This window comes from Podarcis erhardii (genome assembly GCF_964252035.2).
Source record: "Podarcis erhardii genome assembly, chromosome: 3".
Lineage (NCBI taxonomy): Eukaryota > Metazoa > Chordata > Lepidosauria > Squamata > Lacertidae > Podarcis > Podarcis erhardii.
The window spans coordinates 84,565,936-84,587,550 of NC_138507.1; the positions used below are offsets into that span (position 1 = coordinate 84,565,936).

Sequence of the window (21,615 nt, forward strand, 5' to 3'; positions counted from 1 at the left end):
GACGTGGAGACTTAGGAGCTCTCGCGACATTTCGTGACAGGCGACCTATCCTTTGCGCCATCTTGGTTGCTCCGGCCTAGGTTGCCCAAGGAGGGACCTATGAAGCCGTGGTCTGTGAGAGACGGACAGAGAGGAAAAGGAAAGCCTAACAGGTAGCACCCGAGGCCAATATACGTTCAGCTCTAGGCCAAACCGATACATAGAGCGTTTTTTGACGCCACGCACAACATGGCAGGTTGAACGCGAGCAACGTGTTTTCCTTTCGGTCTATGAATGTGCCTCAGCCATAGGCTGGCCTGTATCACGTGACTCAGAAAGCGTTGCTCTCCCCCCGCCTTCCTCCTGAAAACAAAACTCGATGCCGCGCGCCGCAGCTGCGTGTTTCTTCCACAGCCGGTGGAGGGGAAGATGGCGGCGTCCAGGAGCGTGGAAGAGATGCGGAGCCGGGTGGTCCTGGGCGAGTTTGGCGTCCGCAACGTAAGTCAAAGAGCGGGAAAGATGCCGGAGGAGCGACAGTCTCTGGTCCCGAAGTGGAGGCAGCTAAAGGGCTTAGTGTGGGGCTTTCATGGGGACTGGAAGGGATACACGCGTCGAGGGCTGCGTGTTGCGTGCGCGTGGCGCCAGTCTTTGGTGTGGACAGGCGTAGTTCCTGCTCAACGATTCATATATATTTATTTTATTATTTATACTGTCTTTTTAATGACTGATGTCCATTACAAAATAAAAACCCAATGCAAAAACCCAACTAAAATACTCTATTGATACAGAAAACATCTATTGGTTGGCATATATGAAGTGGCTTCATTAAAAACAAAGTGATGTGTTAGAGTTGAATGAATGTGTCTGAGATGCTTGGGAAGTTTTGCCTATTTTCCACATGCAAGTCGACTTATTGGGCAATCGTTAGATGACCAGTAACACACGTGTGAATTCTGCCCTCTCACTTTGTGCTGCAGATACCTACGTAAAGTGAATATCTGCCACTCGTTCTGCCCTTTGAACATCTGAATCTGCCTTACATTGAGTCAGACCCTGGGTCTGTCTAGCTTGGTATCATATCATATCAGTGACTCTCCAGGGTTTCAGACGATAGCCTTTCCTAGCTCTAGCAGGGGATTAAGCCTGGAACCTTGTGGGTGCAAACTACATGCTATACCACTGAGCTGTGGTCTTTTCTTCTTCCAGGTCCACACAACAGACTTTCCTGGGAATTACTCTGGATATGATGATGCCTGGGACAAGGAGAAGTTTGAAAACGTGAGTACTTTTGGTGCTTAAGTAAATGGGTTGGAGTACATCTTACAATTGGACATTCTAAAATGCTGGCTTCCTTTAGGCCAGGGATCCCCCCTCCAATGGCGCTCCTGTGGCCATCCAGATGTTGTTTGACTCCAACTCCATCAGCCCCAGCCAGCATGGCCAGTAGTTAAGGATGATGGAAGTTGTAGTCCATGCGCATCTGGAGAACCCCAGGTTTCCCACCTCTTCTTAATAGTTTTTCTTGTGCCTACTGATGTCCTTCATAGTGTTATGAATTTGGGGTGGGAGGAAGAAGGCTGTATGCAGCTCCCTTCTAACCCCTGGATCCAGCAAGTGTTAAAATATAAACTAGGCTAGCTTCCTGTGTTGAGGTGATAGCCAGTGTGATGAGCCGTTAAGGGAAACAAAGGAAAGTGGATCTGTGTGAGGCAGCAAATGGATGCCCTCCTCCTTCAACTGACTGGTAACTGGAAAAAGACAAAAGCAAGAATTGAGAGTTGGCAGTGAGGTGACATAGAACTACAGCAGTAAGCTGGAGGGAGACTCATAGCAACATTTGAGATCAATGTTTGATTTTTAATTGAATCTAAGTCTGCGGCTATGGGAAAAACAAGACCCTCCATTGTAGGCTCAGGTTATGTATATGTGTGTGTGTGTGTATATATATATGTGTGTGTGTGTGTGTGTGTGTGTGTGTGTGTGTATATATATATATATATATATATATATATATATATATATGTAAATAAACCATATATTGTAAAGACACCACAATCTCCACTGTGCCTCATTTCCAAAAGGAAACATGAACCCTGGGTAACCACCTAAACCCCTGGAATCTTGCATCACTCAGTGATTGTGGGGGCATGCAAAAATAGCAACCTGTAGGGTTGTGGAATATCCTGTCTTTCTAAATCAACCTTCTCCAACCTGATTGCATCTAGATGCTTGAGATCAAAAATCTCATCACTCCAGCCAGCATGACCAGTGGTTAGGAATGATTTGTAGCTTTGTTCAGGCTGTCGTACTGTTCAGACAAGAATTCAGAAATGCTGTCAGCCTAGTTAGACACTATGCATCTGGGCTGTGGGTTTAAAGTGTGCTGCAGGAGGCTTTTCAAAGGTACACAAATGAAAAAGTGCATCTTAGCTTGAGGTTTGTTGAGAATGATGCTGCTGGTGGTAGGCAAATGACTCTCAGTCAGAGATACAGGAGGCCCCTTCATTATAATGTCTCCAAGGGCAGTTAAAACATGTTTATTCATTCAAACATTTCACTCTGGTTCAATTGCCCTTTGCCCATTCTGTCATTAAGTTTTTACGCTGTTGTGTCGTATTGCACTGTTGTCAGTGAAGGGTGCTCTCTTAGAAAAAAGATGACACTGCCCCACCCAGCTCACCTAACCCTGAACAAGTCCTCACGTGCCTCCCTTCTTTTTTACATCTAGTCCAGGGGGTAGCACTGGCCATGAACCTCCTCTTGCTTGGTCTCTGTGTTGTCCTTGTACGACTCAGCAGGGAGGTGGATAGTAGCAAAGCTAAAATTAGTTGGTTCTATCTGACATTGGCTCTGGTGTCACCTACTGTTGGTCTCCTTGCCTTCCACCCTACGGTTCCCAATGAGCACCAGCCATGGGTCCTTGGGTTGTGTGGGTTACTTGCCACATTTTATTTCATGGCATTTTTATCATATTAAACCTACAAACAATGTCCATTTTGAACACTTGTCCTTCTTGTCCCCAACAGAATTTCAGAGTAGATGTGACGCACATGGATGAAAGCACTCTGGAATTTGACATGGTGGGGATTGATGCTGCCATTGCTAATGCCTTCCGACGCATCTTGCTTGCTGAGGTATCCATTTCTCTTCCCAAGCAACTAATAAGACACTTGCAAGATAATCCTTTAGTTGAACATTATTGCCCAGGTTTGGCTGCTACTCCTTTCTGCAAGTACAAAAAGGCCAGAATGGAGTTGTTTTAGAATATACAATAAATATATTTCAGATTTCCCTGAAAAATATACAAAAATATGTTGGGGGGAAATCTGTTGAGCAGGTTAGTTAAAGACTCCAATGTGGGCAAAATGAGATGGAAGGCCTTGAGAACCATTTGAAATATATAGAAACACTTCTGAATGTTGCAATGTTTAAAATATACTTCTCTGTTATAGAAAGCAAGCAGACATTCACGAATTTCAGATGCCATTAGAATCTAGAAAAACTGTTGTCTGGAATAGCAAGCTTGGTGCTGTGTATAGATTATCTAGTCATTTGGGGATAATTTGCATAAATCAGATTTTTAGTGTTTTATTGGATGTGTCAGTGGCCATTGGTGTTAGGCACTTTCATAGAGCATGGATCGAGGAACAGCTCTTGGCCAATGTGACTACACAAAACGTTCAAATTCTTATGATATGTGTTTGAGTCATAGAATGATAGAATTGTAGAGTTGCAAGGGATCCTGGGGATCATCTAGTCCAGTGTTTCCCAACTGGTGTTCCGCGGCACACTAGTGTGCCGCGAGACGTTGCCTGGTGTGCCGTGGGAGGGAGGCGGGCGAGTCGGGCGACGAGAGGCGGGGCTGCGGCGGCGAGCACACGCGGGGCGGCGAGCGAGCTCCCTCCCACATCCCATCGCCGCTCGCTTCGGCCGGCCGCCCCGTGCTCCGCGCTGGTGTTGGCCAGCCTTGCGCACCCGGGGGATCTCCCCCCCCCCGTGAGCGCAAGGCTTGTGGGTGGAAGCCGGCAGCACGGAGCACGGGGCGCCCTTCGGAGGCCTTGCGCACCCGGGGGGCGCGTGGGGCGCCCTGAAACAGAGGGTTCCCCATGCTGCGGACTGTAGCCTGCCGCCCGACGCGCGGGGCGCCCTGAAAATTTTTTCCCTTTATTTCCCCCCCCCCAAAAAGTAGGTGCGTCCTATGGGACGGAGCGTCCTATGGGACGAAAAATACGGTACTTACTATTTCATAATAAAGTAATTATAAAATACTTTCTTTGTGTTTATTTGATGCCTATTAAAGAGAGTTACTTTATATATAGTCAATATAGGCACAGAGTTAATTTTTTAAACATTTTCTAATGGTGGTGTGCCTCGAGATTTTTTTCATGAAACAAGTGTGCCTTTGCCCAAAAAAGGTTGGGAAACACTGATCTAGTCCAACCCCCTACATTGCAGGAATATGCAGGTGTCCCATATGGGGATTGAACCTGCGACCTTGGCATTATCAGCACCACCCTCTAACTAACTGAGCTATCAATGCTCAAACCCATTGAGCTGTTCCATGATAGCTTAATTCCATAATACACTTGATAGTATTTAAGGTGCCACAAGACTCCTGCTAATTTTTCTGTATTTAGAAGCAGTATAAATCTTAGTCCCCTGCATTGCATACTAACAATGAAGGGTGGCATCTCTGCTTATGAGATTCTTGGCGGCACTTGGCTAGTCTTTGTTGCAAACAGACTAATGGAGTAGATAGGCCACTTGCTGAATCACACAAGCTCATTCTCAAAATAAAATGCCTTGGTAATATTTTAAACCATCCTTGATGAATTTGCTAATGGTGAGGTGTAGACAAACTTCCTGGCCCAGCGTCCTCATTAATGCACTAAACTGGTCCTCATTTATTAATTTTATTTGATTTCTTACCCACATTTTACCATATGGTTCCAGGGCAGGTTAAAGAAATTTAAAATCCAATAGTGAAGTTTTAAACAAACTTTCATTTTATTTATACACCACTTCATTGTAAAAAAACCCCCTGCAAAACAGTTTACAAAAAGATAAAACAACAAAACTGAGAAAAAATCACAGCCATACTTTAAAACACACAAAGATTGAAACATGGAAACAGATTAAAATTACCATAGCTTCCTAAGCATCTGGCTGGGCTAGTCTAAACAAGAAAATTTTTAGCAGGCGCAGGGAGTTCCAAAGTGCAGGGAACTTACACACGCTAAACAACCAAGTTATTTCAAAAAAGTATTACGTGGCATCTGTAGTAGTTCCATTTCCGCCATTTGAAGGAGTTGAGTGGGCACATGTGGGGTAAGGTGATCCCACAGGCAAACGGGTCCCAAGTTGTCCTCCTACAATGCCTGCAGCTGCCCCACCATGGCCCTCTCCATCAGCTTCCCCCAGAAGGGGTATTCTGGCTGATACCTGTTCCGATCCAAAGGGTCCAGAGCTAGCGTCTTTAGGAGCAGCTGCACCACGGCCTCTTTCAATGCAGGTAGGGCTGAAATGATCGCTGTAGCTCTTTATTGAGGACTGCTGCTTTGAGAGGAAATGTGTCTGGATATTGATTTGAAATGACCTTTTTTTACTCTTGCTTAGGTGCCAACCATGGCCGTAGAGAAGGTCTTTGTGTACAATAACACCTCCATTGTGCAGGATGAAATTCTAGCTCATCGTTTGGGACTGATCCCTATCTGTGCAGATCCTCGCCTCTTTGAATACAAGAGTGAAGGTGAGAAGAATTTGTGGAAGATCCCATTGGCTAGGACAGACATTAAAACAATGGAGGCTAGTCTACAGGCTTCATACAACCCACTAAGTACCCCCCACAATTTATTTATTTTTTACTGATCCCTTTCCACTGTGATATTACAATGCCAAAAGGAATTTTGTAGCCGCCTCCACAATTTGTCCAGTAAAAAAATGTATCATTATTTTATTTTACTAACCCATGACTCCACTGCTTTGATTGCGTAATACCAAAAGGTATTTGTGCCCCAACAAAATGTGTCTTTAAAAAAAGGCATCCCTTAGAATTCGGCCACACCCACTCTTACACTTTGGCCACACCCACTTTGACTCCTGGCCTCCAGTGGTTGACTGTGGGTCAATGCAATGCTTGGCCTCCCAAAAGATTAGCCATCCCCTGCACCAGAAGAACCTGGGCATCCAGTGGAAGTGGCAGTCGCTCAGGGTAGCTTCAGATTATTCTTCTGTTCCTTTTGCAGAAGATGAATGTGATGAAATTAACACTCTGCAATTCCAGTTGAAAATAAAGTGCCACAGGAATCCTCAGGCAGCCAAGGAATCATCTGACCCTAACGAACTGTATATCAACCATAAAGGTAAAGCTGCTCCTTCTTCTGCTGTTAGTGTCATGAGAGAGACAGTCCCCAGTCCCTTTGCTCTTTCACTCCTGAAGCTCTGAGAGGACACCACAAGAGCTTGCTTTGCATTATTAATTGCTTTATGCCTTCCCCAGCTTCCAGCCTATTGTTTGTTTCCTTTTGTGGAGAGAGGAGTTAAGAGTTGATTCAGTTGCCTGCCTTGTTATAGACGCAAGTCTTTTTTGGCCTTTTCTTTTTCCAGTTTACAGCAAGCACATGGAATGGGTGCCACTGGGCTCTCAGGCCGACAACATGAATGCCAAGTTCCGTCCTGTACATGATGACATCCTCATTGCCCAGTTGCGGCCCGGCCAAGAGATCGATGTACTTATGCACTGCGTCAAAGGCATTGGTGAGGCAGCTGGAGTGCTGGGGTGGAGTTGGCAAACTTTTTGGAAATGTGGGGCATGGGACCACTGAGATTTCTGGGTTTGGCTAGTATTTGCTCCTTGGTGATTTACAAGATGTGTTTTGCTAATATCCTTTTTACAAGAGGATAGGATGTCTTTGGTTTGTTGGAATGGGCATTCTGGGTTGTTCTTCAGTAGTTTGCCTTTGCTTTAAGGAAGAAGCTTGTCTCTGGTCCATAGTGAGGCCTTGCAGTTCTCACTTCTTTGCATTGCTAAAGATCTGCCTGTGACCTTTGGGCTGTGTAAAGTACAGGCGGCGACCTTTTTGTGCAGGAGTTACTTTCCTGGCTCCTGTCTGCCATCGCATGTCAATTGGATGCACCTAAAAAGGTTGCCATCTGAACAACCAAATATCAGTATTTTGAGGATGGGAATTGTATCTACATTGGCAGGACTGGTACTATAGGCTTCCATTTTCATAAGGTAAAAGACTAAATTGTGTGGAACAGCCAAGGAAAAGCATCCTAGAACTTAGGTTGACCAATCAACCTTAGATACTTGTACGTAGCTTTGGAGGGAAAGTGGTGGTGTTTTTTGTGTCTAGGAATGTGACATGTTAATCAGCCTTGTTACCAGTTTGACATGTCAGGTATAAAGTCTACCTTTCCGAATCATTTGAATCAATCTGGATTAGCATAGGTACAGTGGACCCTTGGTTCTTGAACGGCTTAGTTGACAAACAAATCTGCTCCTCAACACCAAAAACCCGGAAGTAAGTGTTCTGGTTTTCGAACGTTTTTTGGATGCCAAACGTCCGATGCGGCTTCCTGCAGCCAATCGGAAGCCACGCCTTGGTTTTCAAACAGTTTGGGAGTTGAATGGAATCCTGGAATGGATCAGTTTCAAGAACCAAGGTACCACTGTACTGGAAACTCAAATTAGTTAGCAAGGGCTTTCCTAGCGTAAAAGATACTGATGGGTTTATGTAACTAGGTGCTGTGAACATTCTGTGTCTGATGCTGAAGGGTGGAGGTCTTTCAAAAAGAGTCCACCAGTCTATCTTCTACCAATCCAGGGATTGGGTGACTCTCTGGAGCAGATTTTAGGGGGCACCTGCCTGGGCTACTGAAGTGGGAGAGGAGAAACTGAAAGCCCTGTTGCACAAGCAAATGGATATCAAAGGATGTCTCTGCAGCTAATGAAAGTCCATATGTGTGTGGTCCATCATGCGGCAACAGAAGTAGATTCTTTCTCTGTTTCGAATTCCAAATGACCTGATTTCTAATCTGTTTCAGGTAGTGCAGGTAATTTGAATTATTAACCACCAAGGAACTGGTTGTGTATATAAGTTTAGGTGGTTGATTAAAGAAAAACAACAGTTCCATGTTGCTTACTGGCTGTCCCTCTCCGATTTTTTTATTTAATGAACACTCTCTTTACTCAGGTAAAGACCATGCAAAGTTTTCTCCAGTGGCTACAGCCAGTTACCGGCTATTGCCAGAAATCACTCTACTACAGCCTATCGAAGGAGAAGCAGCTGAGAGGCTGAAGAACTGCTTTTCTGCTGGGGTTATTGAGGTCCAGGAAATCAAAGGTATTTTGTATCTCCTCCCCTTTGAGGACTCTGTGATCCTCTAGAAGCTGTTAAGACTGTAGCTCCCATCATCTCTGACTTTGCCATGCTGACTGGGACTGATGAGAGAGACTTGGCATCCAACAGTTTCTGGAGGGCCAATCTCTACCCTAGACTGCAAAAATCAGAGGCTATGTTTATTGAGATGAGAAAACCAGAAAGGCTGATACCCCATCTCTATACCAAGTCTGGGTAAATGTGCATTCTTCTGAGGTCTCATTTCTGGCCTACAGCACCTTGCCACCCAGGTATTTTGTCGAGTGTGGTTTGTAGAAATTGAAAACTTGGGGCTACGATTCTTTCCTTCTGCTTGTTGTCTGCACAATGTTTCAGGGATCCTATCCTATCCTATCTGACCATCAATATGTCAGGATAATTTTAGCTTGTGAAAACTCTCTTTGAGGTCTTGGTGAGTTCCTTAAAATAGTAATATGATTTATGCACACATACTTGGGGAGTAAAATTCCCTTGAGGCCTGTTGTTATGCATAATAAGATTAAACTGTAATTGCCCTCTGGCTAGCCTGGAAAATGCCACCTTTGGCCCCACTGCTCTGGCCTTGAGGAAATTCTTTGGAACTGTTTCCTCATTAGAATATATGTCCCTTGTCTTTGGGATGCAGAAAGGGTCATAATTCAGCAGTAGAGAGGGAATGTTCAGTAAACACACTAGCATACCTGTTTAGCATATTAAGTGTTGGTCTGTTTCTCTAGGGCAAAAAGTGGCAAGAGTGGCTAACGCTCGATTGGACACATTCAGTAGAGAAATTTTTCGTCACAATGACCTGAAAAACCTTGTGCGCTTGGCTCGGGTGCGAGATCACTACATCTGTGAGTAAGCCTTCAAATGCTTCTGTTGCTGCCCCTTTCTCTGACATTTTACTATATGTAGTAAATGTGGGTGGTAGTCATGCGTCTAAGGGGCCTCAAGTAGTTTTCTATGCTTTTACCTATAATTCTATATAAAATCTGTTTATGTATGTAATGATGTGAAACAAAGTTGGCAATCATTTTAGCCGAGTAAGGCTGCAACCTAATTCTACTTACCTGAGAGTAAGTCATAAATATGAGTTATTTCTGAACAGTCGGGATTGCAGATTTAGCACCAGATTTCAGTCTTCAAACGTTTAAGCTTACCCCTCAACCGTGCTTAAAAATCTAAAAACAGTTAAGTGTTGTTGATGGTCACGTGGTTGATGGTTACAAAAACAAAGATTTTCAAAGAGCAGAAATGTCCTCTCTTCCCGCCACCCCCATTGGATGTTAAGACTGTTCTGAATTCTTAGGGTTATTAACAGGAGCATAAGACCACACAGTGCATTGAGGCATTATGTTGCCAATTGAATTGCCTTGCCTGGACTGGCAACCTTGGATCTAATTCTATCCCGTTTCTTCAGTTTCTGTTGAGTCAACAGGTGTCTTGCCTCCAGATGTTCTGATGAGTGAAGCAATCAAGGTATTGATAGGAAAGTGTCAGCAGTTCCTGGAGGAGCTTAAATTCATCCAAAAGAAATAAGTTTTTCTTTCTGAAAAGTTCAGCATAAGGATTCACTTGGTTGGGATCGCTGCAGCTGTGTCATGAAGGAGGGCGTCAACCAAGTCTGGGTCAATAGACAAGGAGAAACGGACCCTCTACCACGGATGTGAAAGACTGAAGCAAGTGGCTGTGTACCTTTTACTTTTGTGGCACTCAGTTTGATATGTGGCTGAAAAGGTAGGAATATGTGATGCCACTAGGCAGCTTATTGCAAAGACCAAATTTGCCAGATATATCATAAGTGGCTAAAAAATATCCTGCAAGCAGAAGATGGGTAGGCTTCAGCAATTGCAATATCTTCTAAGTTGCTTTTTTAAAGACTACATCAGACCTGTAACAGGACCACCTTTTCTGAGAATTGCCATTAACTTTCCACTGATGTATATTGATGGATAATCTCAAAGGTGCTACACAGTAAGGTCTAATGCCTATGATGATTCTTCTACCACTCAAATAGCAGAATTCTAAAAAATATGGTGTCATTGAGCTTCTCTATTATTTATTAAATAATTTTTGAGGCCTCGACTGCCTATGGAGTAAGCTGATTTTTTTATCTTCTGCTTTATTTTAATACATGAACGGAGGTGCAGTTGGGCTGATTATTGATCTAATAGCTTATACGTAGTTTGGCAATTTCAATTGTTGAGGAGCGTGATAAACTATCTGCTTAAGGGAAGGATCTTCACCCCATATTCAGAATGAATAGCCAAGATAATTTTAGCAATGAACTTTATTTAGACTAAATAGATTTGGTGAGCTTTCCAGCTGCAAATGTAATCGTGCCGCTTTTGACCTACAAAAGTTTTGCCATAGTAAAAAAGCTGCTGTAAAATTCAAACATGAGAAGAGTTGCTGCAGTGAGAACTGCAAATTAGTGAGAATAAACCCAGGACCAAGAATTTATGTATAAAACTGAAAGAGCTTTATTGACATTCAGAGGTGTATCACAATTGATTGGAGACATCTTTAGATACAACATCCCTACCAAAACCCCTTTCTTTATTTTTTCTATTATGGCCACAGAAAATTAAAAATATACTCATGACACAATAAATACAGTTAGGCTAGACTTCAACGCTATTTGTCGTGGCAGTTTTGTTTTAATAAAAGTTACACTGAGATCAAGACTTTAAGAGGGTAAACGGAAGTTGGAGTAGATTTGGGGGTACTAGTGAGGATCTGAACACCAGCTTAAGGCCTGCTTCCTTCACACTTTTCTATTAATGTGACCAGATCTATGCACTGCAAAGCCACTTAAAAACATACCGGTACTTCTCTCCAATGAACGTTCTTTTGCATCTCCACCTAAACTACTGCGGCAGTTGTTAAGCAAAGACCAAATTAGTGCTGAAGATTTAAACTTTAAAGCGGGCTAGGAATCCTATGCTATACAAGCAAACCCTAACCTACTTTAAGGCCCGATTTGGAGGCATTTTGAACCATCAGGCACTGCAGAGGATAATCCAGAACTCTGCTGCTGCGCCCCCAAATGCAGCATTTCATCCTAGTTGTTGTTAAGTATTTCAGACCAGCACAAAGTATCCCTGGGCTATTGTCGTCTACAGTACTCGGGCTTCTGACAGCAAAGACCAGAGTTCAAGCTAGGATACGATTTTTATAATGTTCTTAGGCCAAACGAGGACCGATAGTTCACTTCAGGCTTCCTGAGGTACGGCTGAGCCAAACTGACAGTAAGAGAGACTTCACCAGTTCCTGAACTGTCTCCGGTTTGATGGGATATATGGTAGAGTGCTGCTTCTCTAGAGAAACTTGAAGTCGGCCGAGACTTGGCGGGTTCAGCAATGCTCAGTGTGCAGACTTGGGTTAACTTGGAAGAGCTGGGCCTTTCCAAAGGGAAGCAGACGAGTCCTCTGGTAGTGCCATATTGAGGCAGCCACAGTGCGGGGATCCTGATTGAAGACATAGTAGAGATCTGGCAGCATGCTGCCTTCGCTGGAAAAGCATTGTGTGCCCATGTGAAAGTTAGTTCCGACAGAACTGGTCCACTGATTGATAGGGCTGAATGGCTAGGCTCCATCCAAGGAAAATGAGGTTGTGCAATAAAGCTGCAAATGGAAATAGGGAAATCCAACAGGTTTTGTGTAGTAGATGGGATGTGACGAACTCAGTCCTCCAGCCTCCGAAGCAGAAAGAGCTGGGGGGCCAGTGAGAGAGCTGAATCCAAACACAGGGGGAAGAGTAGACAAAGTAGGCAAATGGCTACCGTGAAAGAACACAGAATAGAAAAGGGGGTAGTGAAAGTGTCCTGAGCTTCTATTGCTCAAAGAGCGCAATGAGGCTTCCATCTTCATTATCCAATGGATTTGTATCCAGGGGTGCCTTCACCTTCTTGAAAAGAGAGGGAAGGTTTCTGATATGAACTTCCTTCCTAAATTGCTCTCCAAGGGGCTTCTGTAAGGAACAAGAGAAGTCTCCATTAGGCATTGCACATGCACAATAACTCCAGTAGAATTTCCTCTGCTGAAAAAGTAAAATATCTCCCATGCCAATACAACACTTTCATTTTGCCACAACCCTTTAATTGTGAGATTGTAACAACTCAACCTTCCTGGGCTACTGGTGGTAGAGCCATGATAGGGTCAAAGCCAATTCAAGTGTCTGCAAGGAACTTTAAGCCTTGCCAACATCCTTCTACCAGTTCGTTGAAACAAAGAGTTGACTTGCTGCATGCCAGCAACAAAATGCTATCTTTGCTAATGACTTTTCTCCCTGCTGGACGTGGGTGGCACTGTGGGTTAAACCACAGAGCCTAGGACTTGCTGATCAGAAGGTCGGCGGTTCGAATCCCTGTGACGGGTGAGCTCCCGTTGCTCGGTCCCTGCTCCTGCCAACCTAGCAGTTCGAAAGCACGTCAAAGTGCAAGTAGATAAATAGGTACCACTCCGGTGGGAAGGTAAACAGCGTTTCCGTGCGCTGCTCTGGTTCACCAGAAGCGGCTTAAGTCATGCTGGCCCCATGATCTGGAAACTGTATAGCGGCTCCCTCGGCCAATAAAGCGAGATGAGCACCGCAACCCCAGAGTCAGTCACGACTGAACCTAATGGTCAGGGGTCCCTTTACCTTTCTCCCTGCTAATGCATTCTTAACAGTTGGCCTGCCACCGATCACAAGCTATGAGAGAGGTACTTTTAACCTTTGCTCTAAAGATCAGCATATTGTGCTTTCAAACTCTGATTATTTATTTAATATTTTTATTATTATATATCCTATCTTTCCTCCAAGGAGCTTTAAGTGGCAAACATGGTTCTCCGCCTCCTCATTTTATCCTCCCAAATGTACATTAGGTTGGGGGAGAGCAACAGGCCCAAGGTCACCCCATGAGTTTCATGGCTGAGTGGGGATTTTACACATGGGTCTCCCAAGTCCTAGTCCAAAACTCTCTAACAATTACACCACAGTGGATCTTGCACTGAAGCTGTATCCATGCAGCCAATACATGCCTAGGTCCTTTTTTTTTTTTTTTTAAAAAAAAAGAGAACTAGATCTCAAGAGAAAGGCATTTGAGTTTTGCTACTGTTGTGACTAACCCGAGGCTGGTGGGACCTAGAGTCAGGGCTAACAGGCTAAAAAAAAGCTGTCACTGATCTAACAGTAGCCTAGGTAGAGAGAGTTGTAAATTGCTTCGGGATGCCTCATGGGAAGCAATTAATAAATGAAAACAACAACATGGTTCCATTTTTTCCCCTGGAGGTAGGAAAGAGAGCTGTTTCTGTGCTGCTTGATGCCACAACCTACCCCTATGCAGCCTGCGATCAGGCGTTTAAAATGGTCCTTCCGGCGCTTGTCTGTTACTTTCTGTAGCGTTACGTTGAGTAGCTTGGAATCAAACTGTTCCAGGGAGTCTTTCTGAATTTCTGGAATCTGTTCCATCACTGCTTTCAGCTCAGCATACCGTGGACGCTTCAAGTAGCAAAGAAGATAGTGAACAAGGATTGTTACCAGAACAAAACCAACACATAAGCCCTGGGAAATTAAGAGCCTCCCTCCCACATCCAAATCAGGTCATAGGGGTTGGTTCAGTGGGCTTGCATCACCACTAATCCTCAAAGATGGCAGCAGACAGAGAGGGAAAGAGAAATTCTTTCCCCTGCATTTCCTTACCAAAGCTTCATAGATCTGGAAGGCCAAGTGAACGAGAGCTGCCATACACCCGTCGTGTTGCCCATGTATTTGTAAACCTGTCAGTACACTTCTGAAAAACCAGGTCACTGCTTCAGGAATCATCATGTTCTTTGTAAGCGCCTACAGAAGACAGATGAACATGTAGCAAGATAACCCAGATTCTACCCATCTTCCCAGAAAAGGCGTTTTCTACGATTCACTCATACTATGCACACTGTGCCCAAAAGGAATCACTAACTCTTGGCCATATTCATCTTCACCACACTCCACCCTACTAGCCCCTGTAATGGAAGCACCTCTTTAAGCAGCGGCCAGCACAGATTTGTGGTAGTTCTTTGGCAGGACAATGTATCCTTCCATGAAAGGGATGTGAAGGCTGTAACCAGCAGCGCACTGCAGACATTCTGGAGAGAGAAAAGACAGACACGTGGCAGCCTGTGAGATTTGTTCTTGGTTCCTGAGAACAAAGGCTCTTGAGTCTAAGTATTGTACAATGTGCTGTGATATTGAAGGAGGCCAAAGTAAAAAAGGCTGAAAAAGGATTTATGATCATATCAGCGATGAAAGCTCCCTGATGCCCTTCCAGTTCGTCCAGGACAATCAGCCATCTCGGACTCAGATTTGCCCAGGAGCCTTGATATGTGGAGGGCGCATTTGGCTGACTGAAGCTCACAACTGTTACTGAATTTCTAAGGCCAAGGGTTTCTCCAATAAAAGTTCAGAGCTCTGTTTTAGGCTTAGAAGGGTCTACTAAAGGAAAGTCTCTTTCAAAATGTGCACACAACATGGGGAAGGGATGGAAGCTCAGCTTCCTTACCTCTTGCTTCATCAAACACTTGCCCAATTCAGTGAGCTCAGAATTAGATGGTGGAGTCACCTCTGTAGACATCATCTCCTCATCTACGGGGGGGAAAAGGCGATGTGAATGCATTCTTCATGGAACCTCAGCTTCCTGGCTGAGGTGGGAAACTGAGAGCCCATTGATTTGTTAGCTTAATGATTAATCTGATCCAGAATAGACCTCAAATGTGGAACAGAAAGGACAATCCGTTTACGCACCATCTCCATCTGCAGCAACAGCACTGTTCTGCTCAGCACCCTTCTTTGCGACACAGCAAACAGCTGCAAATACACCGGGGGGGGGGGGAATGTGAGATATTCACAGAAAAAAACTTTACAAGACATTACAACCCCCCCCTCAGGACTACCCAACTTAATTCTTCCTTAGCAATGCCTTTATATGTCTATAATGTATATCAATGCACTGAAGGCCATGCCCTCCTTACTCTGTTAGCCAATCCCCCTCCCATTCCTCCACATTAACCTCCTAGGGCTTCACCTTCTCACCTGAAGCAACAACTAAGTTCACTTTTCACCTTCCCCACCCCATTTCTAAAACCACCTCTCTTCCATTCTCCAGTCTCACTTTGTACTCATTTTCACCTTCGCCCCCGTGTTCGTGTGTCCTCTCCCATCCTTTGTGCAGTTTCCCTTTCACACTGGCCACTCCTGTGGGAACCTCCGGCATCTTTCTCCTCTCACATCTTCAACACCATACCCCACCCTGACTTTGCACAAATCCAGGATGGGATTGCCAATGGGAGCTATGCATGATGACAGCCTTGCATTTTTATTTCTATAGGAAGATATTACTATATATTGATAATGTATAATAAGGAGGAAAGGAGTGAAACCCACCTTTGCAGAGCAAAATGCATTTCAAATGGAACAGTATTTCCTCCAAGTCTCCCATCAGGGTGAGAGGTTTATTATGGTTGGAAACCTACATATGAAGCACTCTGGAGGTCACTAGAAAAAAGCTATTGCTTGGTTATGTGTCCTGGACACCTAAACCAAATGGCAAAGGAAGCTGTAAGACCCAATTCCAAAAAGGATGGCAATTATTTAGGTCAGTGGCTTCCAAACTCCTTATTCTCAGGGAACAATTTCTACGGCCATTTATCTGCTAAGGAAGTCCTGTCCCTCTACTGCAAAATTGCCACATATTCCAAAGGATTCTGGGCCACATTTTAGGTCATGCTATCAGATTCCACAAGGTGCTGGCAGAATTGTTTTGGCCTTGATGCCACCCTGTGTGAAAATATAGTGTGCTGTACAACATGCGCAACTCTGTTGCCATACATTTTGGGCAGCTTGTCTCTCACTACCATTTTTCCCAATTAAGGAATTAATAAACTTCCAAGGAACCAGTATTCTAGACCCTATTTAGGCCTAAATTGGATGTGCGGTGTAAGACTGAAAAATGACAGCTTTGGCAATGGAAGCATTTCTGGAGCATGAAAAACAAGATTAAGAATTGTCACAACAAGCCACTGTGGTCCCACAAATCCCAGAATAAACTTACTACTGGAATTTATTTTGCTCAGAGAGACATACCAAAGATGGCCCAGGCTTTTCATGCAACCTACTAGTTTCTCTCACCAATTAGATCCACAACTTCTCGGGTAAGCACCCTAACTAGCTGCTCCTCTAACATCTCTTGGGATTCTGGGTTGTCATCTGCTGCATCTTCGTCACTGCTGAAGGAAAAGACGATCAATTTTAAAAACGCAAGATAGACTACAACTGAAGCTGAGCATGATAGCATCACCAAGATGAAGGTAATGTTGATGGGTAGCTCATCTGTCCTGGGCAGTGAGGTTCAGTCTGTCCTAGGCAGGGCTGCACTCTCCTAAAGGATCAGGTTCATAACTTGGGGTGCAATTAGATCTAGCCTTTACTTTTGATGCCCAAATGGTTATGTGTGACAGAAAACACAGCTCAGGTAGATGTCCGTTTACCCTGGACAAAAGCAATCTGGTATTTGTTATTGTTGCACTCAGAACACTCAGGTTATGCTATTTTAATGTATTATATGTGGGGCTACCTTTGATGAGTACCTGGCTATTTAAAATTGTGCAAAATACAGCCGCGAGGAACATCTCTCACTGTTTCTGGCCTATTTATGAACATAATCCAAGCTGCTGGTCTTAACCATAACTGCTTAGGACCCAGGTAATCTAAAAGACTGTTTGTACTCCCATGAAGCTGCCTGATACTAGACACTGTCGGTCGAGCCCTTCTCTAGGCACTTCCACAATCAGAGGAAGCATGGGAAAGGATCTTTTTGGTTGCGGCACCCAGACCTTGGAGCACTCTCCTTAGAAAATATATTCTGAATTCTTTGACTTCTGGGCACAAGGTGAAAACCTTTTAATTTCCCCACATCTTTTAGTCGGTGTTAGGTGTTTTAGAAAATGTTACGGCTTTGGTTGCCCCCTTCAAGAGAGACTGCAGTAGTGCAGACATCAAGTGGCATTTTTGAGTAGCAGTCCCCCTCGTTTCTTTTAAGCCATCACACTTACCAAAGCACACTTCGCTGGTTGATCACCTGCCATTTTTGGGACAGCCTCTGACAGAAAGGAACAAAGAAAGAACAGTAGCATAATATGAAGGCAATCAATGAGATACACTCAGGGCTGTGTGTGTTCCATGTCAAGGGAACCCAAATTATGTGACAATAAAAACTGAATTTGGTAATCCATTTAAATTATGCAAACCTCATCACCTTATGTAACACCTCATCAATTCTGATTCTGCTATTTATAGAAATAGGCAGAAAACTATGCAGGGCATGAAAGCCTTCCCTTTCCCTGCAAGACATTTTGCTCAGCTGCACCTCTTAGCCCCTTCAGCTTTTGAGAGTTCACTAAGCTTCACCTTGCTACAGAGTATGAAGCCTCCTAGACCTTGTTGTTGGGCTAAAATCTGAAGCCTGAGCCAGGGTGCAGTAGTCCCTAGAGGGTTGTCTTGCATGCAGGAAACCTGGTTAAAATGTGTCCCCAATGATAGTGTTACCTAGGTATTTGGGCAAGCCACCATATCCCAGTTTAACCTGCTTCATACGATATTGCTGAAGTGAAACTCAGGGCTCTCTGGAGAAGGGGCAGGATGCAGATGTAACAAATACATTTCTGAACCCCGAACAACAGCAAAGTCTGGAAGCCCTGGCCAGTAACAGCAGCAATTGATGCAAGTCATAAACATGCTATTTCTTACCACATACAAGTAGGTGAAGAGTGGTCCAAGTATAGGACAGATAAGAGATTCATAGTGTTCAGATGGACAGGAAAGCACCAAGGGCTTCACAAACACACCTGTGTGGAGCGAGTTAAAGAAGTCCAGCATAAGCATTAGCATTTCCACACTACAAACTACTGAACCACCCAGCCCTGCGGCTGAAGCTCTCCTTTAATGATAAACAGACTAGGAGACCAACTCCACCACCAGAAATCCCAAAGCCTGATCAGTACAGGCAACTGCACAAACGGCTCCTACTTAAAATGCTCCATAAATCTGAATAGAGAAGAAAGGCTGATTTATACAGGCTTTTTTATTCCTTGCAAAACAAGGGAGTTAAACACATGACAGGCCACAATACATGGTTGGAGGGCTGAATTCGGAAAAGAGGGTCACAAGTTCTGCAAACTGGGCTTCCTACCATTTTGGTTGAAAGTGAAGATGAAGAACTAGGATGATTGCTGTGGTTGTTTGGACATGAAAATCATTTACTGGGAACTCTATTGGAAATCTCGAACTTAGACACAGAGCCAGAACCATTTTGAGCCATTTCTTCCCATATTGTTTTGAAACCCTAGCAGACATGCCTCCTCCAGATACTCTGAAGATGCTCTTTTCCATATATTTTTCTGAGAAGTGAACTATCTGCACCAGGAGTGGTCAGGTGCAGAAGGATGGCAAAAGGAGCAGGAAATCGTTAGTGCTATTTTGAAAATAAGACCTCTCATGTCATGGACAAAGAGAGGAAGTAAAAAATGATTTTGGAAGGAGAACCTAGCAACAAACAGCAGATAAAGGATACGAAGCATGGGGCGGAGTCTATAGTCAGGGATGTTGTTTAGGTTGAGAAAAGCAGAGTTGAGCAGCTCAGTTGCTAGGCCCTCTACGGTGTAGAAATCTTGCTGCATTGATGAGCCAGCATTCCCCAGGACATGGAAACTGCAATTCAAAAGACAATTCAATTTAGACAACAAACATGAAGGTTGGAAGACATTCTGCTCTGAAGATACAGATTTGTGTTTGCTTATTCATTTGTGAAAAGGAGGATTGCCTTTTGGAGTCAGACCAAAGTCCAACTAGTCCAGCATTCTGTCTCCGACAGTGATCAGTCGAAAATTCCTACAAAGCTTACAGGCAGGACATAAACTGATACCAGCCCTTTTGTCCCAAGGGCCAAAGTACCCAAGGTGATTACACATTTATAATATTAGAACAAACAATTGGTACAAAATATTCTCAGGCCAACCTCAGGAGTCGATGGCCCATTTCCTTGTCTGAGGTTCCTTGTTTCTGGCTTCCCTAAGGGCACACAGGTCTTTAAGTAGGCCCAGGGAAGGTGGTGGGAGTGAGGTTGCACCAACAGCTCCCAGGACGGTGATGGTTTTATTGAATGAGGTAATAAAAGTTCGTGAGACAAGAAATTATAGTAGTTAAAGGGCACCAAACTGCACTGTATGCCTTTTGATCTGCTGCTGTTTTTGTGCATTCCACAAGTTTATTTTCCTAAATCATTGAAGTTCTTACCAGTTGTCATACAGGGTACAAAAAAAGCCCTGCATCCTTTCCAACACTGTTTTGTAGACAGGAGAGTCATAAATTTCCAGCAGGGGCTGAGGAAGGCCTAAAAAGAGTGAAATATTATCAGTGAATAGGTTCATCTCAACAAGACAATGAAATGCTAATGGAAGAAAAAAGCATTATTACAGGAAATCATGTAATGAGACTGTTTGGGGAGCCACCAAAAGCAGCAAACACAGATGTGGATATATAATCAGGGTTGCAGGGTCTATCTAGAGCAACGCTGCTGCTACAGCTTTAAAAACTGATAGGAAGGCCAGAAAAAAATGTGATACTTTAGTCACATTACCTCAAGCTGAACTAGAAGAAAGCTGGCGTGTTTTAACAATTTCTCAAAAGCAACTTGGACATTCTAATCATATACATTTCTACCTGTGTCAGAGATTCTATAACTTAAGATGCATCAGTGCCTGAAATGGTTTAGAAGATCCTTTGCAAAACAAATCTAAAGCAGTTGTCTCTACCTGGCATGACATGAGCACAGGCTACATAGGTACATAGAGCTAGCCACATTGTAAGCTTTATGTAAGAAGTGGCCCTGAGGCAGAATTAGAATCCAGCTCCATGTCACAATTGTACAGATCATCTCTAAAAGTCAACCCTCCTCTGAAAATGTGGTGGATTTAGAACAGAAGTAAGGAACCTTCTTCAGTCCCAAGGCTGCATTCACTCATAGGCAACCTTCTGGCAAATGCATATCAATGGTGGGGGCAGGGCTAGAGGCGTAAGTGGGAGCAGCAACGGATGTGACTCTTCTTTTTGTACAGTAGGCCACATTTCAGCCCTGCAAGTCAGAGGTTTCGACACACATACCCACCCTCCTTTCCATCCAGACCAAGCAAGAGGCAGTACCACAGTTCAGGGACACATTCCAGTCACATCCAGTCACAGGAGGGTGGCGGAAAAAGTCTTGTGAGGCGTGTGGGCTGTGGGGAGGTCAGAAACACCCGAAAGGCCACATTAGGCCCCTGGGCTGGAGGTTCCTGACCCTTGAGGTTGAGAGTTAAGATCTGGAAAGCCTCTTGGTGATGGGCTGTGTGTTATTAGGCCAAAGTACCTGCCAATTCAACCTCCTCAACTGAGCCAGGAGATGGCAAATAAGTCAGCTAGAAATTAAAAAGCCCTTCTCCTGGGCCAGGAACTTCTTTGATCTTGCTAGAATAACTAGGCAAATCAAAGGCTTAGGACATATCTTGAGTGACACAAGGGAAATGAATTTGTTTTAAACTCCAGACTCTGGCTTGTACAGAACAACAAACCATGTTTCATGGGAAGTAAAACAAAATTCTGCTGAGGTCTTTCTCTTGTGTGTGGGCAGCCCAAGGATCAGGGCAGCTCCTTCCTGCTCATGCATGCACCACTAAATCAGTTTAGTATTACTTCCATAGTCATTATATGACATGGTGCCTATTCCTGTTCCCAGCAAAAATCAAGGCAGCAAAAATCTTGCACAAAAAATATTGCTCTCTCTCACACATGGCAGGCCAGCAGACAAGCAGGCAGGAGCTCAACCCTTGGGTAACTACATTTGCCTAGGCCTACTTCAAACTCTTGTCGAGCTAGAGAAATGCAGTGTATGGTTGTTTTAAGCAGAATGTCCCTGACTGCAGCTAACGTAACAATTTCTGCATCTTGAAGAGAACACAGCGGCTGCAAAGATTAACACACAAGCTGTAGAAGCGCAATGAAGGGGATACTTACCTAGGATGGCATTCTTCTCCACTTCCAGCAGGTCTAAGGCCTTTGCAAAGGTTTCCCCAAACCTGGCCACCATCTCTGGCATATACAGATTGTTATGAGTCCTGGAAGAGAGCAGGATGTTCCATAGTCACAAGTTGTACCTAACAGCTGCTTGGCAGCAGGAAGCCAACATCATCTTACGAACAGCTCCTGTGTCTGGCGATGAGGAAGG

At 44.2% G+C, this 21,615-nt stretch overlaps 2 protein-coding genes across 4 annotated transcripts in view; one reads left to right on the top strand and one right to left on the bottom strand.

Annotated features, from left to right (window-relative positions):
* The first annotated feature begins 22 nt into the window (after window positions 1-22).
* POLR1C (RNA polymerase I and III subunit C) lies at window positions 23-10,425 on the top strand. 2 transcript variants are annotated; one of them, XM_081856086.1, is made up of 9 exons: window positions 23-152; window positions 1,186-1,257; window positions 3,006-3,113; window positions 5,596-5,728; window positions 6,225-6,341; window positions 6,586-6,735; window positions 8,178-8,327; window positions 9,080-9,196; window positions 9,763-10,425. In XM_081856086.1, the coding sequence occupies exons 3-9, from the start codon at window positions 3,030-3,032 to the stop codon at window positions 9,879-9,881; spliced, it is 870 nt and encodes a 289-aa protein (XP_081712212.1). In that variant the 5' UTR covers window positions 23-152; window positions 1,186-1,257; window positions 3,006-3,029; the 3' UTR covers window positions 9,882-10,425. The 2 variants fall into 2 exon arrangements, with proteins under 2 accessions (XP_081712212.1, XP_081712211.1); XM_081856085.1 differs by lacking the exon at window positions 23-152 and adding an exon at window positions 197-477.
* Window positions 10,426-10,801: 376 nt separating this feature from the next.
* XPO5 (exportin 5) overlaps window positions 10,802-21,615 on the bottom strand; it is a 39,989-nt gene continuing 29,175 nt past the window's right edge. The window contains exons 21-32 of one of the 2 annotated variants that reach the window (XM_081856051.1): window positions 21,405-21,505; window positions 19,650-19,746; window positions 18,928-19,064; window positions 18,105-18,202; window positions 17,411-17,457; window positions 16,488-16,582; window positions 15,105-15,167; window positions 14,863-14,945; window positions 14,342-14,449; window positions 14,025-14,165; window positions 13,659-13,823; window positions 10,802-12,314 (exon numbers count right to left, since the gene is read on the bottom strand). In XM_081856051.1, the coding sequence (XP_081712177.1) occupies window positions 12,177-12,314; window positions 13,659-13,823; window positions 14,025-14,165; window positions 14,342-14,449; window positions 14,863-14,945; window positions 15,105-15,167; window positions 16,488-16,582; window positions 17,411-17,457; window positions 18,105-18,202; window positions 18,928-19,064; window positions 19,650-19,746; window positions 21,405-21,505 (1,273 nt within the window). In that variant the 3' untranslated portion in view covers window positions 10,802-12,176. Of the gene's footprint in view, window positions 12,315-13,658; window positions 13,824-14,024; window positions 14,166-14,341; window positions 14,450-14,862; window positions 14,946-15,104; window positions 15,168-16,487; window positions 16,586-17,410; window positions 17,458-18,104; window positions 18,203-18,927; window positions 19,065-19,649; window positions 19,747-21,404; window positions 21,506-21,615 lie in introns of both variants that reach the window. The other variant, XM_081856050.1, reaches the window with a different exon arrangement.

Bases quoted from the DNA above. Each gene is read 5' to 3' on its own strand.
- POLR1C (XM_081856085.1), top strand. From the start codon at position 409: ATGGCGGCGTCCAGGAGCGTGGAAGAGATGCGGAGCCGGGTGGTCCTG. The intron at 6,736-8,177 runs GTGAGGCAGCTG...CTCTTTACTCAG, and splicing joins GCACTGCGTCAAAGGCATTG to GTAAAGACCATGCAAAGTTT. The intron at 9,197-9,762 runs GTGAGTAAGCCT...CCGTTTCTTCAG, and splicing joins GGTGCGAGATCACTACATCT to TTTCTGTTGAGTCAACAGGT.